The sequence below is a fragment of the Cheilinus undulatus genome, linkage group 3, assembly GCF_018320785.1.
Source record: "Cheilinus undulatus linkage group 3, ASM1832078v1, whole genome shotgun sequence".
Classification (NCBI taxonomy): domain Eukaryota; kingdom Metazoa; phylum Chordata; class Actinopteri; order Labriformes; family Labridae; genus Cheilinus; species Cheilinus undulatus.
In genome coordinates, this window is record NC_054867.1 from 33,037,918 (window position 1) to 33,055,518 (window position 17,601).

The following is a 17,601-nucleotide window of genomic DNA, read 5'->3' on the forward strand; positions in this document are numbered from 1 at the left end:
TCCATCCTTAGTCGTTATTAAATCCACGTTTAGAAAAACAAAACCGGTAAACTCTGGGTATGCTCATGGTACTGCAGCTTCCTTAGCTTCTTAGGTTAGTTGGTGACTCTAAATTGGCCGTAGGTGTGAGTGTGAGAGTGCTTGGTTGTTTGTGTCAATATGTCAGCCCTGCGATTGACTGGTGTACCCCCAGTCTCGCTTGTCAGCTGGGATCCAGCCCCCTGCAAACCCCCAAAGCAGGATAAGCGGTGTAGAAAATGGATGGATTTATTTAATTATACATTAATGTAACACATCTGGTATTAGAGCCAGAGAGACAGTGGCAGCACGCACGCAGATCCTAACCCTGTATCTTGATGTATATTGTATTGTATTGTGAGTTGACTGTATTTTTACATCTCGATTCACTTTAAATACATTTGGTAAATGTTTGTTTCTCACTTTAGAAGTGAATGTTTCAATATGATGTAAAGCTCAGAAAAGATGACGCATGGATGTTAAGATCTATTTGGGTTTTTTCAGTGTTATATTGTTGAACCCACGCAGCAGAAAAAACAAATTCACCTTTTAAAGCACTACACTACAGACGGTGTAATTGATTCATAGGCAGCAGCACACCCTTTCACGTGACCCGTGTGTGTCAGCCATGTGTAACAAACGCGCTGGTTTATTCAGGAGAAGCTCTTCATGTCTCTCTTTCAGTCTCTCTGGCCGATTGGACATAAAGCGTGATCGTGGCGGCGAGCTCCCGTCACTGGGACATTGATAAATGGAGCGTTCTCTGGGAGGGAGACCCCTGTGAGAAACTCACATTGCATGACTTTTTCCTACACCCTGCTGCCCCAGATCCACCCACCCCCCCATCCTCAACATCACATTAAATGGTCATCATTATGTCTCGCTGTCAAAGGCTAGATTCATAATCATGCAGTACAATGGACCAACTTAGTCAATCATTAATAATCCCACGCTGACGTCTCTTTGACTTTTAGAGCTTGCTCTTTCTTGTTACATTTTCTACCAGTGAGCTGTATACCCTTCCTCTCTTATCTGCGATCCTTTCACTTTTCATTTCTTGCATCAGATCTAATAAAAAGGTAGGCAGGAGATTGTCAAAGACATTTAAAAAGCTTCTGTAATAGAGTGTCTGCAGCAAAGATGTCATTAAAGAGAAGATGACTCAGGGTACCGTTTTAGAAAGACGATTTACATTGAAAATGCTGTAGTAGTAAAAAAAACTGTAGTAAAAAAAAAACCCTTAAATATGTGATCATATTGCCTTTCAGTGTAGCTCATCTGGGTGCAGCATCCTACTCTACAATGCAGAGACCTCACTGTGATACAGGAATTGTTGCACTTTTTGTAGGCTGTCATGTAGAAAACCTCTTTCTGTCATTGTACATGAATAGTTCTGCATCAGTTCCTTTGTGTCCTGAATACTACAGTCTCATCTGTATTCAGGAGCAGCCGTCAGCCAGAGATTTACAGTCAGGTTCCTGGCATCATGTACGGGATCAAACACCTGCTCTGCTTGAAAGGACGGCCTGTAGGGAGAGCTTGTTCATGTTTTTTTATCAAAGTCTTCAAGGATGAAAGGAAAGGCAAAGAAAAGGTGCTGATGCCCGGAACTACGAGTTACCTTTAGCATCAGGATGCAGCTCTTTAACTCACAAAATAACTTTCTAGATTCAGTCTTTAATGTTCTTAGCTCGAACCCCCTTCTTTAATACAGTTTAATAGAATCTAGAGGAGTGAAGGGTCATGGACTGACTGAATGTGTCTTTGTATTGAAGGAACATGTGGTTACAGCTCATCAGATTTGTATAAAGGCCCGTTTCTAAAGAAAAAGCAGCACAGATTTGAAAGTGAAGCATACTGAGAGTTAGAATTAGGCCAGTCTAATGGCTTTGTTATAATGTTGAAGAAGAAGTGCAGTAGCTGCAGACTACAGCAAGCTTTACCAGACAGCCTTAGAAATCCTCAAAGCAGGAACAAATCTCTCAGAGGAAAAAAATGATCAAAGATTTGAAGGAGTTGACAGAAAACACGTCAGGACTTCTCATTCGATATAATCTTCAAGACTGAAGTGAAAATCCCAAAAAAACTGCTGCATTTCTGACTCAGGAAAAATCTTAACATGCTGCAATGGATCAGTTTTTCATCTGATGATTTCTAGAAAGGTCATGCTAAATTATTTGTAATTTTTATAATTTCAGCATATTCTATCTTGTTGAACAATTTAAAAATTTGAAGGTACAATGTGCCCAGTATGCCATCTCAAATAATGCCAACAATTTTCAAAGCCAGAGAAAATCTTGAGTTTCGTAGTGGTGCAGGCCCATGTCTTGAAACTTGTTTTTATTTGAATTTCTAATAATGAGGGAGAAAAGCTGTAAAAAAGGCCCATAGTGGTTTGCACAGCAAGTAACCCAGAATGCATTGAATTAAAGAGAAATTAAAAGAAAAGAGGAGAATGGGGGAAGACGTGCACCAAACAGCATCAGGACAGGGATTTGATCCTGCAAACCATTGTGTCTTGGACTGTAGTCTCTGTGTTCAGGCACCTGCTCTATTAACTGAGGTACACCGGTACCTAGAAAGTCCACTTTTAACAGCTTTTCTCCCTCATTATGAGAAAAAGGACCATGATACAGCTAGGAATGGCAGTAATGCGATAACACCATATCCTAGGGTATTAAAAAATAGCCACGGTATTGCTTTGATTACCGTCATGAAGACGTGCTATATAATGAGCTCATCTTTATAGTAAATGCCTTAAGAAAATGTGTCTGTATCTACTACAGGGGCTATTATGCAGAGAGAGAGAGAGATGGAGTAAAAAAATGATTGGACTATAAATCACTCCCAGCACCCCTGTAATCAATGTCTTTTTTAGTAAACTCACAGCATTATTTTAAAGGATTAAATAAAACACCTATTGGGAACACGCTGTGCTTGCATGCACACAAGGGCAGACTTGTATAATGTGGGTTTCAGATGTTACTGTAACAATGTGTACCTTGGTAAAATTCAGGAAAGGTTTGACGGTATTAGAAACGAATACCCCAGAATCCTGGATGCAACAACGTCTGTTTAAAGTTCAGCACAGACTTTATGGAGTGCAAATTTTATTGAACAGTCCTCAAAACAAGAAGTGAGGATGGTAGGTAGGTGGAGCTGAGCACTGCCTCTCTGCTTCTTATCTTTTGATTGAGATCCCCATGATTGATGGAGTTTACCTACTACTATGCCTGTGCAAAGTGGTGAGTGGCTATGACTCGAAAATAATTACTATCTCTTCTGCTTATCCTGTTCAAGGTCACAGTGGGTGGGAGTCAGTCCCAGCTGCCAGTGGACAAGAGGCGGGATACACTGGACTGGCTGCCAGTCAGTCACAATGCTGACATGTAGAGACAGACAAACAGTCATTCTCAGACTCACACCTACAGGCAATTTAGTGCCACTAATCAGTCTAATGAGTATGTTTTTGGCCTCTGGGATGAGGCTGGAGTGCATGTACAGAACCCATGAATACATGGGGGAGGATATGAAAACTCCACACAGTCTAAGGCGGTTTGAACCTGGAACAGTGCCAACTACTGCCGCTCCATGTCAACACAAACCAGGGAGCTTTAAACCTTGTGTAAGAAAAGAACATATGATACAGTTTTTTTTTATAAGAGGAGTAATGTAGAATCTGATTTTACTGATATATTAACTTTCTTGATTGCACAGTCATAGAAACAAAGCAGTGGGAAATGGGCTATTTTACCAACAATGGAGGACCCAGGATACTGCCTTGAGGTTCTCCACACAGTAAAATAACAATGAAGATTATACACTCAGAGGAGGGTGCTAAGGAAGTATTTCTTGCTCAACAAAAGGTTAATTTACATTAAATAGAAAGTTCAGAAAAACACGAAACTTAGAAAAAAAACTAGAAAAGCACTCGGAGAGTGCAGACCTCCGCCATTAGCCCCATCTCCCAATAGTAAAGGATCCTTTAAAAAATTCCTGGATCCAGATGGTGATCCAGATCACTCCCAAAATCTAATCAGTTCTTCCTTATGCCATTTCTGACATTTCCTGAAAATTTCATTAAAATCTGTCCATAACTTTTTGAGTTATGTTGCTAACAAACAAACTCACAAACAAACTAACTAACAAACCCTGCTGATCACATAACCTCCTTGGCGGAGGTAGTAATGTCTTTTTTATGTGACCCCATTCTTTGGTTGTTGTTTTTTTAAATGTTTTTGTGTGATAGCAGAATGTTTTAAGAATAGGAACAAAAATACAAAATCCTTAGATGATTTTTAGTCATTAAAGGATTCCTTTTCACATCTCTCCATGACTGTATATTCCACAGCCTTATTTTTGCTGAGTAGTTTCATGCTAAATTGTTAAACATGTTGTTACCTGCAGCACTCCACCTTTTACAACACTTCCTGAAACTTAAAAGAGCTGTTGCAAAGCAGCTTTCTGTGAGCAAGATTGCTCGTCACTAGATCTCTGTTCATAAAAGTCAATATACACATAACATTTACAGTATCGACCTATCACTCATCTTTTATCAAGGACACCTTGCTTGAGTTTGCTGCTTGAGGTTTTGGATGGTTGGATGTTGATGCTGGTGGAGCTTTGTGCTGCGTAAACATTTCATAACTTTTTCCGTAGCTGCTGACTTCTGTTTTGATATGATAAAAGCCTCTGTGGTTGGAAACCAGCGATGATAGCTATCAGCTTTTTAACTTCCTTTTGATGGTCTTTGTCCTTGTCAACAAAGGTGTTTAAAGTGATAAATCATTCATCTCATTCTCACTCTTCTCCTTACACCAGTCAACGCTGGAGAAATAAAGTTAGAGTTGGATCGAATCCCAGCTTAGGTCAGCTTTCAGCCGACAGCTAAAGGTGTTTTCACACACAGGCTGTGTAAAAGAAGTAATGTGATCAAGCATTCTTAAGTTCTCACAATGGCTGCAGGTTTAGGAACTGTAAAAGGCTCTCTAAAGACAAAAGATGAAGACAAACTCTGCAGTGTGAGGATGATTAAACTCACATGCTCCCCTGAGCATGGGAGCAAATGCAGTCGGCACGCCGTGTGTTTTTGTGTGTGTGTGTGCACAGCTGGCCTTTTTACCCTTTTTTTTGCTGATTCTTTAACAAATGTGCAGTGACCCCTTCATCTCTAATATTTAAAGCACCAGAGCTTGTAACAATGGACTGAATGTAAGATCTTTGCAGCATGTCAGATACTGTTAGCTGTCCTCTATGTTTAAGTAGACACGTGATTTGTGGCAGGACAAAATGTTGATAGGAGGATATACTGTGATACAATTATCAAATTGCTAGTCCCAAATACCCATTTTTACTATAACTCTATACTGAATTTCCTGCAGCATCACTCACCCCCTCACTACGCTGTGACTCCTCACAGTTGCACTAGTGAAATGAATGAGGGTAATGTAAATGGAAGCTGACCGGTCATAGAAGTTGACAGCGGGATACAAAAAGAAGAAGTCAGCTGAATGATGTCTGACAGAAGAGGTTAAACATAAGACTGGCATCAGATGACAGTGAATAAATACTTTAGTTCTGTCTTTTACATTTTTAGGAGCATTTAATATTCCTCAGTTAAACCGATATTGTCCTGTGAAGTCTGTATTTATGTATCATTAAATAGGGATGGGACCGATCCGATCCAATATCGGTATCAGGTCCGATATGGACGTAATTAATAGATCGGATATCTGACTGAGGCGCCGATCCAAGTGACCAATCCAAATCCATCGTACAGTTTTTGGTAGACCATAACGCACCGCAGTCTAACACGAGATAGTCTGTGTGTAACTGAGCTAGTATTAGTTAAGGATGTTCTTAGCGGTATAATTACCTAGTAGATTAAATGTAAATCTATATTTAGAATAGTCAAAACTAGTCTAAAGATGAGAGAACACAAAGAAGAGTGGGTGTGACGTTAGCATGATAATACTCTCTACAGTGTTGCTAGCATTGAAAGCTAGCGCTACCCGCCTTTGTTCCTCTTTGCAGATTAATATCGTACTTTGATATTTGGCCTCTTTTCACTTCAGGTGAGTAATCATATGTGAGCTTAACCCTCGACAGCCCACATACCACTTTATTTCCATTTACTACTTTGGAAAACTTTCATACCGCGGTCCTCCTACTATACGCTAACAGCTTAGCCACCGCAGAATTTCTCATTGTTTATATCCGGTGAAGGGTCAGAGAGTAAGACTGCAGCCATTAACTGAAGCTACAGCGGTCTCTAGTGGTGGGAGGTTCATTAAAGAGGATTATAGACAGGGATTTCGCTCTGTTTACTATTATTACCCACACACATTGCATGTTTCCGTCTCCTCCTGTTGTCTCTATGCCTGTGTGATCTTTTGTCAACATTCTCATGTTTATAAAGGTTGAAGGGGTTCTGTCTCAATATGTATATGGACGAGGTTCATTTATGAGCCTACATAATGATCATAAATATCAACAATAGCGTCAGGCGCTATGAGAAACACGCACACGAGGAATAAAAAGACAAAAGAGGTCGTCCAACATTTTATTGATCCCAGATGAATGAATTTTAAAATCATGATATGATCGTCAAGTGACCCGCGGATGGGCTGCTCATAGTCTGTACAGGACCTGATCCCCTCCGATATTCACGGCACGCCTTCCCACACACCTGTGAGGGGCCGTGTGTATTTCTGCCTGCTGTGGTGAGAAGATCATGAGGGAGCTGGTGCAGACAAGGCGAACTGTCACTAATTTTAACCAAGTTTCCCACCGGTTTGTCAGTTTGCAGCGTGATATAGGATTTTCCTGTATTACAAGTGTCAGACTTGTTGCCAGAATTTGATAATTGTGCACAATTGCTGCAATCTTTCACCGAAATCCAACTCTCATTTAACTATCTAAGACATAAAACTAGTGGGGCACCGGTTCACAACTTTAGAGGATAAATCAGTTGCATTGGAGAACTCTCTCTAATGATACTGAGTCAAAGCATCCTAGCAAACATTAGATCCCAGCTCTGACACGGGGAGGAGGGGGCGGGGCCCTCTGGTCAGTGAGCGTGTGGGTTTGCTTAGCTCTGGTCATGGAGTCAGAGGGAGCAAACAGAAAACTAGGACTCAGAAATTAAATACATTCATGTAAACAAGATAAATCACATAAGGCTATTTAGTTTGTTTAATAAAGGGACCAGGTATAGACCTGCTCTATGGGAGCGGTATCCTTAAATGACTTCAGTGGTGATCTGGCACTTTATGGAAAATACAATTAAATAAAACGGACTTGATGTTCAAGGTGGGCAGGGGGTCTTGTGGGGGGGGGGGGGGGGGGGGAATGCTAGGGGAAACAGTGCACACAGGGCATAGCCTATAGCACTGTTTGTGTAGAAGACTCATGTGACAGTACGCAGCTCAGTCTGAGTCCAGTCATCAGCATGTTTGCTTCCAATACCAAAGAGAAGCTAGGTAACTGAATGTCAATTGTGCCATTGCAATTTAAATACTGCAGATGGATAAAACGTGTGTTCTCTCCTCTCCAAGTTTAATGTGTGTAACAATGAGTGCGCCTGCTTTGCAGATGACTCAGTTTGTTTTAGGTGCTGCAATGGATCGTTTTTAAATGGTTCAAACAAATGATTAAAGGTGTAAATGTGATGACGCGCTTGTTTCAAGTCCATGATAATTAAAAGAAGTGGGCATTGGTGTTAAACAGGGTTGAAGAAACAGCTGTAAACATGGCACTTCAGCTAAAGCTGAATTAAATCAGTTCATTTAAGTTCTTCACAATAACCGTTCATAGTTGTTATTTTACCTGAGGGCTTTTATTTTGATTGCCTGCATTAGAAAAAATGGTTTTGTCAGCAGCAGCATTACACCTCAGCAGGGGAGAAATGAAACTATAGGTAAATCTTCAAGTGTAGTTACAAAGAAGTGCACACACTGAGACTTATAAAATAGCTTAACTCTAATCTTGTGCACAGTAGAGTGTTATATATGCCATCACATGCTTAGTTTAGAGGGAGAAGGGATTTTAACACCTGATTATGCATTTGATTTTGCTATACCTGATAGTTTTGTAATACCATTACCACAAAGGGCAAAAAAATAGTGTTATAATTTTTGGACCATTTTGCCCACCTTAGTATCATATCATATTGCATCATATCATATAATTTTGTTTGGCACAGTGTTGTTGCATAGTCAGATGTATGAATTGTGATATATCATTGTTTCCATGGGCAAAGTACCATATGGTATCATGTAAAGTTTTTCCAAATTTGTATGAAACCAGTAAGGCTAGAGTAAGGATTCTAAGTTCAAATTAGCATGCAAGATGATGCAACTACTAGTATGATTGTGACTTCAGATTCGTCTACTTCCTGTTAGAGGAACTGACTACTTCCTGTTGGGGGAACGTGTTGGTTTATTCACTCATCAGCCATATAATAGATACTGGGTCAGAATGCATCAATATTATTGTTCAGCAAAAGCTTTGTAGATATTGTGACTAAAGACAAAAGTTCTGTTGTTTGCTTCTTTGTAAAGTCTTTCCTTGGCTGTTTCAGAAAGGACCAGAATCTCCTCTCCACTGTAAACTGCTGGTATTTGGTCCTGGACCAGACTAGGCGGGAGAGCAGAGACCATGCCACACTGAGTGATATCTACAACAACAACGTCATTGTCCGGCTGGCGCATGTGGGCGAGGATGTCATCAGGCTTTTCAAAAAGGTCAGAATATGAGTTGAATGTTTGAGGGCATGTTACTAACGCACACAGTCACTCAGTTTTTTTGGCCAAATTGCACGAGGGATGAAGACAGCTGGGAACTTGATGCCATAAAGAGAAAAATAAGTAATACTATGTAAAATATAAGCAATTCTCACGCTGGGTTTTTATGTTATTAGAATTACAATGTGTCTGTCTTCTAGTGACCAATGATTTTCTATCACTCTACAGGTTTTTGCATGAAAAGTTCTCCTAGATTCCTTTAAAAACAGCTATTGAATTGTCCTCACCTCTACACTTTTCTATGACAAAGGATTCATATCTGAAATAACTCTCATTTCTTACAAGTTTAGCCATTTTACGGTGAGCCCTGGTTATTGTGAGAGTGCCAAGTATCTAAAATAAAGCTCAATGGTGTTCTGCCTATTTTTAATCCCCTTATTCAGCGTATTTTCCTTCCCAAAGTCATGCTCAGTTTGCCTGCTATATTCAGACCACTTACCTTTTTTAATGCTTTTTACACGTCATTCATTTCACACCACATGCTCCCTAGCTGGGAGTTGTTCAGTAACTCCTGGAGAGAAATTAGAGTTGATTTGTTATTTCAATTTGTAACAGCCTAGAAAACATTTATGTAACACTATGTTGTTATTCTCTCACATCTCAGAGGGCATATGCTAAATGTAAGGTACAGAACGTGTGAGAGTAACAGAGCCTAAGGCTCATGGGCTGAGATGAATAATCTGCCCTGGGTATTAGATGAGTATCATTTGACATCAGCCAGAGTATGAGGTAATTTATGCCCTCTAGGGGGCTCTGCACTGTCACGATGGGAGTAGAGATGAGAATAGGATGGCTTAAAGCCAGCACAAACAGTGGTACTAATAACCGCCTGCAGAAAAACTGTCTCCCTCTGCAAGAATTTGGCGACGAAGTTCTCCAAAACAATAATCTTGTTATGCTGTAGCATCCTAGTTCAGCTGTAGTGCTGCCTCACTGCTAATGAATTACACATGCGGGGGCTGCAAATGAGTCAACCCTGGCATTTGTGAAGCCAAAGTTTAAATGCACCAAATGGGCTGAAGTTTAGTTCCTGTCACATGTGCAAACGCAAGGTTGCTGTTTTGACAAGCAAACCCTGAAAGGTGGCAGAAAAACCAGGATTGATTGAGCTCAGTGTCGCTCCATATCCCCTCAACAGGATTTCCAGAGTCACTCTCTGCTGGCCCTGCTTCTTCTTTCAGGCTGTAAGCTCCCCTCGTCATGGGACATGTCCAATTCATCATAGGCTCTTAGCTGCTGTAACTGAGCTGAAACGGTGACACAACTCCTTGGGAAATGTTCTGCAATTTCTGCACCATTCTATTTTTGTCTGTGTGCACTCTGGGCATTGTATTAGATCTTCTCTGGTGCAGAGTAATGACAGCTTTTCAACGTCGTGCATCTCTCACAAGCAAAATAAAACTTGCACACTCGTTGTCACAGGTTAGAAAAGATTGTACTAAATAACCCAGTTATCAGTCTCAAATTTTGTCAGTGGAAAGATAATTGGTCATGAATATCATACATTAGACAGAGCATCAGCAGTATTACAGGTGATGTGCTGATAATCTTCATTCCAGCCCTCACATATGATGATGAGCTTTGGACAGTGACTGAAAGAATGGGACCGCAGATACAAGCAGTCAACTTAAGAATCTGCAGGAGGGTGGCTGGGCTCAGCCTAAGAGATGGGGTGAAGAGCTCAGACATTCAGGGAGAGCTCAGAGTAGAGCTGCTGCCCCTTTGCATATAAAGGAGTCAGCTGAGGTGGTTCGGGTATCTGATCAGGATGTCTCCTGATCCTCCTTGTTGAAGCTTTTAGCCACGTCCAATTGGGAGGAGACCCCAGAGCCAGCCATAACTTGCTGAAAGGATTATATATCCCACCTGGCCTGGGCAAACATCTGAAACCCCAGGTATGCTGGAAAACGCTGGAGAGAAGGATCGCTGAATTAGCTTGTTAAGCCTGCTTCCACTGCAACCTGTCCTTGGACAAGTGGAAGAAAATGGATGGATGGATATTAATTATTTGAAATTTGACATTCTAATACACACCCTGATGTCTTGGATATTTTTTCACTAAGCTAACCACCATCCCTGGTACTCTAAACTAGTTAAATGTGCCCCAAATGAGGCTATATGGTATTGAACTGAATGCATTCACCAAATCTTAAAAATACAGCATTATTCTCTGCCTTAGCTGCCTGAATCTTATACCAGATGCTTTCTGTTGTTTCTATTGAACCATTCATTTCTAAGTAACTAGTTAGCTTCTGTGCTATGCTGCTAGAGACTGTCTTTACCTCAAAGTGTAATAGTGAATTGGTTCTAAACTGGTATTAATCAGAGGACTCCTTCTCCTTGGGAATCAGGATTTCCACTACTATACATCAGGCTCTTGGGATAGATTGTTTCTACCATACTAGTAATTGCCACGGACAAGTAAGAACGCCAGGTGCGCTCATAGACCTGGTAGGGGACTCCATTTGGCCCTGGGTCCAAAGATGTCTTTGCACACCTTACTACAGTGTGCACTTCCTTCCATTTTGGTAGTCCTATTCCCAAACTAAACTCTATCTCTCTTAAAGCTGGCATGTCGCTTGGAAGGCTTAGCTCTATAACCTTCCCTGGACCTATGAGTCTTTCTTAGATGCCCCTCTACATCAAGCTTTAATGCTTTTATTTTTTTTATTCACAGTAATTTAAACTTTGTGTGGTGGTAATAAATAGGGAGATGCAAGACCAGCAGACTGAACAATTAAATATTGACACCTTTACAATCTGGCAACAGAAGTACTGGTAAATATTTTTAAAAATGTGTTATTAATCTCTATATATTGATGCTCTATATTGATATCCGTTGGTGTCTAAGCAGTAACACAGCCACCAACCATTAGCCACTATGGCTGGGACTGGCTATATTCCTGGTTGTTGGGCCTTCTTTTCTTGCTCTACTACCTGGTTATAAACAAGCTAAGTGAACAATTAGCATCTTGTAGTGTAACATGGCTTTCTGAATTTGATCAGAAATTGAAAAAGTTGTTTGACAGCTTTGCAAGTTTAGTTGGCATATAATCATTTAGGTGGAGCATTGTGTAACCATATTTAGCACAAGTAATGTACGCTGAATGGCAAGAACTGAAGACTGGTGGTGTAACCACTGCTATAATATAGCTACATGCTGCAAGATAGAGAGAGAGAGATGAGATAGGCAGGTGTGTTTAGATTCTTTTAAGACAGACAATTTAGAAGAACTGATATCTAGACAAAGAATCTTTAAAAATAGATTCATATTTAGGTTTATTTAATAAAGAAACTAAACAATTAGTCCTAGTAGAGATAGATGGGGTGGGATTCATGAGATTATACTCCTTTCCACCCCTTTTTGGAAAAGTAAGTTGAATCATTTGAGTGTTTGACAGTTTGGTTTCTTTTTGATACAACTTGAGATATCTCCATTTTTATCCAGGATTTTGTTGTGTCTTTGAATGACCCTATTGGCAGTCCATTTATCCCTGATAACTGTGTAATGATGTAAACCCTGAATTCTTAGAATATGAGCAAGTCTTTCCATGTCATATATTTACACAACATTTTCAAGCAAGCATTTCAAAATAAGCAGGTCTTTGCATCATTTCCTTGTGACTGCTTTCAAGACTTGAAGGAACTATTGAAACTCATATTCAGTATTTTCTTTGGCAGGTTACTTAGAATTGCTTTTTTCTTAATATACCTTCCCATTTTCTTACTTTCCCAAAGTATACAAGTATAATCTACATTTATTTTGCCAACAGCATGTCTGCTCTCCAATTATACATTTTTCTTTTTGTCTTTTGTGTCATGTAAATCTGTGTTTTTCCAACAAAATTCTTTCTACATCCTGGAGCTGCTTTGTTTTTTTTAGCTTATATAGCATACAGTATGTGGTAACAGTCTTCTCCAGAAACTTGTGTTTTACTTCCTTATTTTCTTTTATCTTGCAAAGTGTGTGGGATTGTCTCTCCTCTTTGCAACCCATATTAATCCACTTGTATCACTCTACCTGTATTTTTAGAGGCCTAGAGACTTTGTGTTTGAAATATTCCCTATTTTGATGTCTGCTTGTTTTGTTTGGATTTTTGTGTCTTTTTTAACCTGCCTGCAAGTGTGATGTTGTTACTCAGTATATTGAAAGTATACTCTGTTTTTCTCATTTCAGAGCAAAGAGATTGGGGTGCAGATGCACGAAGAGTTAGTCAAAGTCACCAATGAGCTCTACACAGTAAGTAAAACAGATAAAAATCCCCTTAGTCCACACCACCTTGCCTTTTTTTACCTATCCCTTCTGTTAGCTGTCAGTTGCTCATCAGTCCTTTCCTGAGCTTTTTCCCCTCCCTGCACCTGTAACCCGTGAAGCAGCTGGCCTGACACTGCACACAGCAGATATGCCTTATCAGCAGCTCCCCCTCTAACAGGTCATTTCTTCCTCCTTCTCCTGAGGTCGTGAGAGGCGAAAATTAGCATTCCTCCTCCCTGTGTGAATCCGTTGAAGGGGAGAGCGTTCTTGCCCCCGGCTGTGCTTGGAGCAGGCTCTGCAGTCTGTGCTGCAGTGGAGCTCTGTGCTCACAGCAAACATGAGCTGCTGGAGAATCTCCAGATAACGTTAGATGTAATCACACGTCTGTTGTCACTCTGTCTATTCTTATATGTCATACTGTACACGCTCATGTGTAAACACGTGTGCACACATGATGCTGAGCACACAAGAGTGATGTGTGTAGTGATGGAGGAAGAAAACAGTTGATGACTCTGGGTTTGGTTGTTAGAAATGAACTTGTGCAGTGTTATCACTGCTGTATGTGGGACACAGTGTAGCTCATACACACCACATTGCTCACTTCTGAGTCTGACTGCTGAGTTATTGTTAGCTACAGCTACTCTGCAAAAAGAATAAGCTAACCTAAAAAGAAAAAGGCGGCTATATCTGCTTTAAAATGTCTGTTTAAAAATGGGTGAATGTGAACTGACTGAAGAACATGCAGACAGAGAAAATGCACTTGTAGAAGTCTGTATCTGCAGAGTGAAAGAGCTTAAAAAGCCTTTGACAATTTGATACTCTTGATTCTCTTATTTATAATTGATCATACTGTTATTCCTTCTGTATGTGATACTACTACTGAGGCAGTCTTCGTACATCAATTAGTCCTTGAATTACAGAGCATGGATTTTAATCCCAGATCAAAAGCGTGTTAAACATCCTTAAATCCTGTGTTTAGTGTGTGCCAAATATATGTATTTTTTATATCTTGCCTTTTATTATTCGGTAACACTTTATAATAACTGCATACCATGAATTAAGTAGGAAAGCATTAGTTGACCCATACTGTTAGGGATGTACCAGTGGGGGGTAATGGTGCTAATCTCCAGGCTAAGTGCTTGGACTCATAAAACATAGCAGATACTTTTCTCAATAGAGCTTAAATTTTTAGTAAAGTTTTTATAGCACTGTTTAGCAGAGTTTGTATGGATGAATTGACAGCAGGCTGTGGGATAACATTATGAACATTAAATTGCTGATTGTTGTTGGTTACCTGTGTGATAGATGCAGACGCAGTGAGGGAGGAGGAAAAGGCCTTGTTTTCACTTTTTGTTGATTTTATATCAACAAAAAAATCTGCCCAGAGATTTACTGGCAGTAAATTTTTTCAACACACTGATGATAAAGTTTCATCAAATCACGAATAAAAATTGTTTTTATTCTGATTTGGTTTGAGTTACCGGAGGAGAACACAGCAAAAACTGGAGTGTTGATTTTTCAGTGTAAAACATATCAGAGTGTATTTTAATTGTCAAAGTGTAACTTTAACTCCATTCTGAGTTAAATGGCCTTCAGTGTTGGAGGGAATTGACAACAACGATCCATTTAGTGTTAATCCAACTCTGTAGAGAGGTTTTTCCATCATGCATTTGGTCTGAATGTTTACATGTAGTTTCTGTGTGTTTAGATGTTGCCTGTTGTACACTGATCATAGTTGGAATTCCTTTGCTCTTGTTTCTGGTGGATTATTGTATTTGATGGTAAACACTGCTGCACCTTGAGTGAAGTGATCCATTGTATTGGTCACTTCCTGCCTGTGGCAGAGGATGGTCTCTAATAAAGGATGTAGTGCTGACTTAAGACTCAGCATGTATTTCAGCTACAGTTTTGCTCCTGACTTTGCCATAAGTATTCAATGTGAGATGACATTTTTTATTAAATATGAAAAGTGCATTGCTCTGTGTCAATAATTAAAGTTATAAATACCTCAAATTTACACCCAGTGAAAGGAAATAACACACTATTGTGTTTAAAATGTGTGAAAAAAAACAATGCTGTAAGTGTTAAATATTAACATTATGGAGAGTTAAAATCTGAACATTTCCGGCACACAGATGATCAAGTGGTTGAAGGTGCAACCCATGTACGCGGGTGAGCCTGTGACCCTTTACCGCATGTCTCTCCCCACTCTCTTCCCTCTTTCCAAGTCTATTCACTGTCCCTCCTCTATCCAATAAAGGCATGAAAAAGGCCCAAAACCATATCTTTAAAAAACAAATCTGAACATTTCTAAGGTGTTACTTTAACTTGAAACCTGTGAGAATTATATAAACTTGGAAAAAGTGCTCAGTTTAACACTATGGGAGTTAAATTAACACTGATGATTTTGTTGTGTAGTGCATCAGAGACTAGAGGTCTCTGGGCTGCACCAAACACTTGTGTGTGTGTGTGTGTGTATGCCATTTATCATGTTGGAGGTGCAGCTGCAAAGACCCGACAGTAGAGAGGTCACATGGTGACCTGTGATGACGTTGATCATGACAGTGCATTTCTTAGCATTAATATTGGGCACACCCAGCCAACATTTTAGATGAAAAACAAAACGGTTCCAAAAGTGTGTCTTATGCACCAAGTCTTAGTGGTATGGATCATGTGCTAAACATTGTCTCTAAGTTCAGGTTATGTACACCTGTATTAGAATTTGTGGACATAGAATTTGTCCACAGTGACGGAGTCACCTTCCTTCCACACACACATTCAACAGCACAAGACAATAACAGGATCAAGTGACCACAGGGCTGAAAACTGAGGGGGTACCCACATAAACCGATGAAAACCAAGGTGAATGAAAGCAAGATAAAGATAAGAATATAACATGGATCAGGCAAAATGTGATATGTAAAAGCAAGATAAACAACAATATACATCTAATAAGCAAAAACAGACAAGATCAGGAGAGGAAAAATATGTAATTATCATTGGTTTGTAATTCATCATGCAGTTAAAAAGGCTTTAATATTGATTTAAAGATTAATATGTTTTGTGTTTGCACACTCAAGAAATGATGGATTTAGCCAATAGAAAGTCCTAGTGAATCAACAGTTTCTAAAACATTCAGAGATGCCAGTCTGACAGCTACAACCATGCCATGTTCACTGTAATCACATTTTTTTCTCTTTCTGATGATTGGTGTGAACTTCAGAAGATCACCTTGTCCGTGTCTACATACCTTAATGCACTGGTTGCTACCATGTGATTGGATATTTGTGCTAACGAGCAGTCAAAATGGTGTACCTAATGAAGTGATCAGTGTATGACATGCAAGGTAAAAAAGGCCAGGTTTATCTCAAAGACATTCATTTAAGATACTGACTGTTTCTAGAAAGTTTGCTTAATAAACGTATTTTATTTGACTTTTCGGTCGATAAGTAATTTTCCACGTTTTTCATTCTGACACTAAATTAATCATGTGCTAACATGTATATGTTATTGAGATAACATTGTAGGTAATTAATCAAATTTAATGGGGGGATTCGAACAGGGTTAGGCCTCATAACCACAACACATCCATCATATGGCTGAAAAATTAATTGCAACCTTAAACTACAATTACAGCTTCCAAAGTTACTAATGTATGTATTCTGATTTTTATTCTTCCAATGAACAAGAAATAAAGACATATAGCAGCTAAATGATGATCTTAGCATTTTAAGGAAGCTAGCAAATTACTAAAAGAGGGATTTTGTTCACTTTTTGTTTTAGTTAAGCCTATTAGAGAGATTAGCTAGTGGAAAAAACATTAAATATGTTTAATAGTGGAGCAATTCAACTGATTTTGGACTCATTTTCAAAAGATGTTTGGAGGAGAGAATGTGCAGAGAACCACAAATAGATCTGAAGCAGCAGAAGTCACATGATAGAAACCACATGAGAAATATTCTCACATGTAACATTATACAGCACTTTGCTCCTATTGATTTTTCCTCCCTCTTTTCTTCATGCATTATTAAATGCCTGTCTGCAGCTCCTACATGGTAAACTCACAGCAAATTTACAGAAATGAAACTGGAAGAATTTGTATTATTAATTTTGTGTTAAAATTAAGTTTCTTTTGGGTTCATTCACTGTTGATCGGCTGGTTTATGAGGAGATCTAGAAGTTTGTTGTGTCACAGCAGGTTGTAAGTAAAGTCGCAGTCTGTCCCTTTGTAGCCTCCTTCCTCTCCTGCTGATCGATCTCACTGTCCTCTGCACATCCGCTTCAGTCTGGGTTGCTTGGAAACCAGAACTTGAGAGTGTGTGATGGAGGAGCAGATGTTGTTTAAACACGCCGCTGATGCAGAGTTACACATTCACATGTGATCTCTTTGAAATCGTGAAACATTAACCAATTCAAATTCATTTAATTGTAGATAGGTAGACTCACTGTATGTGATGCAATGTTAACCCTGCTTTTTGTGCAACATGCCTTCATGCCTTTAATTCCTGGCTTTTTTTTGTACAC

At 39.5% G+C, this 17,601-nt stretch overlaps 1 protein-coding gene across 2 annotated transcripts in view; it reads left to right on the top strand.

The window, feature by feature from the left end:
• Nucleotides 1-17,601, top strand: part of LOC121528899 (SLIT-ROBO Rho GTPase-activating protein 3-like) — a 73,819-nt gene that overhangs the window by 23,542 nt on the left and 32,676 nt on the right. For both annotated transcript variants that reach the window (XM_041816547.1, XM_041816555.1), the window contains exons 3-4: nucleotides 8,600-8,762; nucleotides 13,000-13,062. In XM_041816547.1, coding sequence (XP_041672481.1) covers nucleotides 8,600-8,762; nucleotides 13,000-13,062 — 226 coding nt within the window. The remainder of the gene's footprint in view (nucleotides 1-8,599; nucleotides 8,763-12,999; nucleotides 13,063-17,601) is intronic.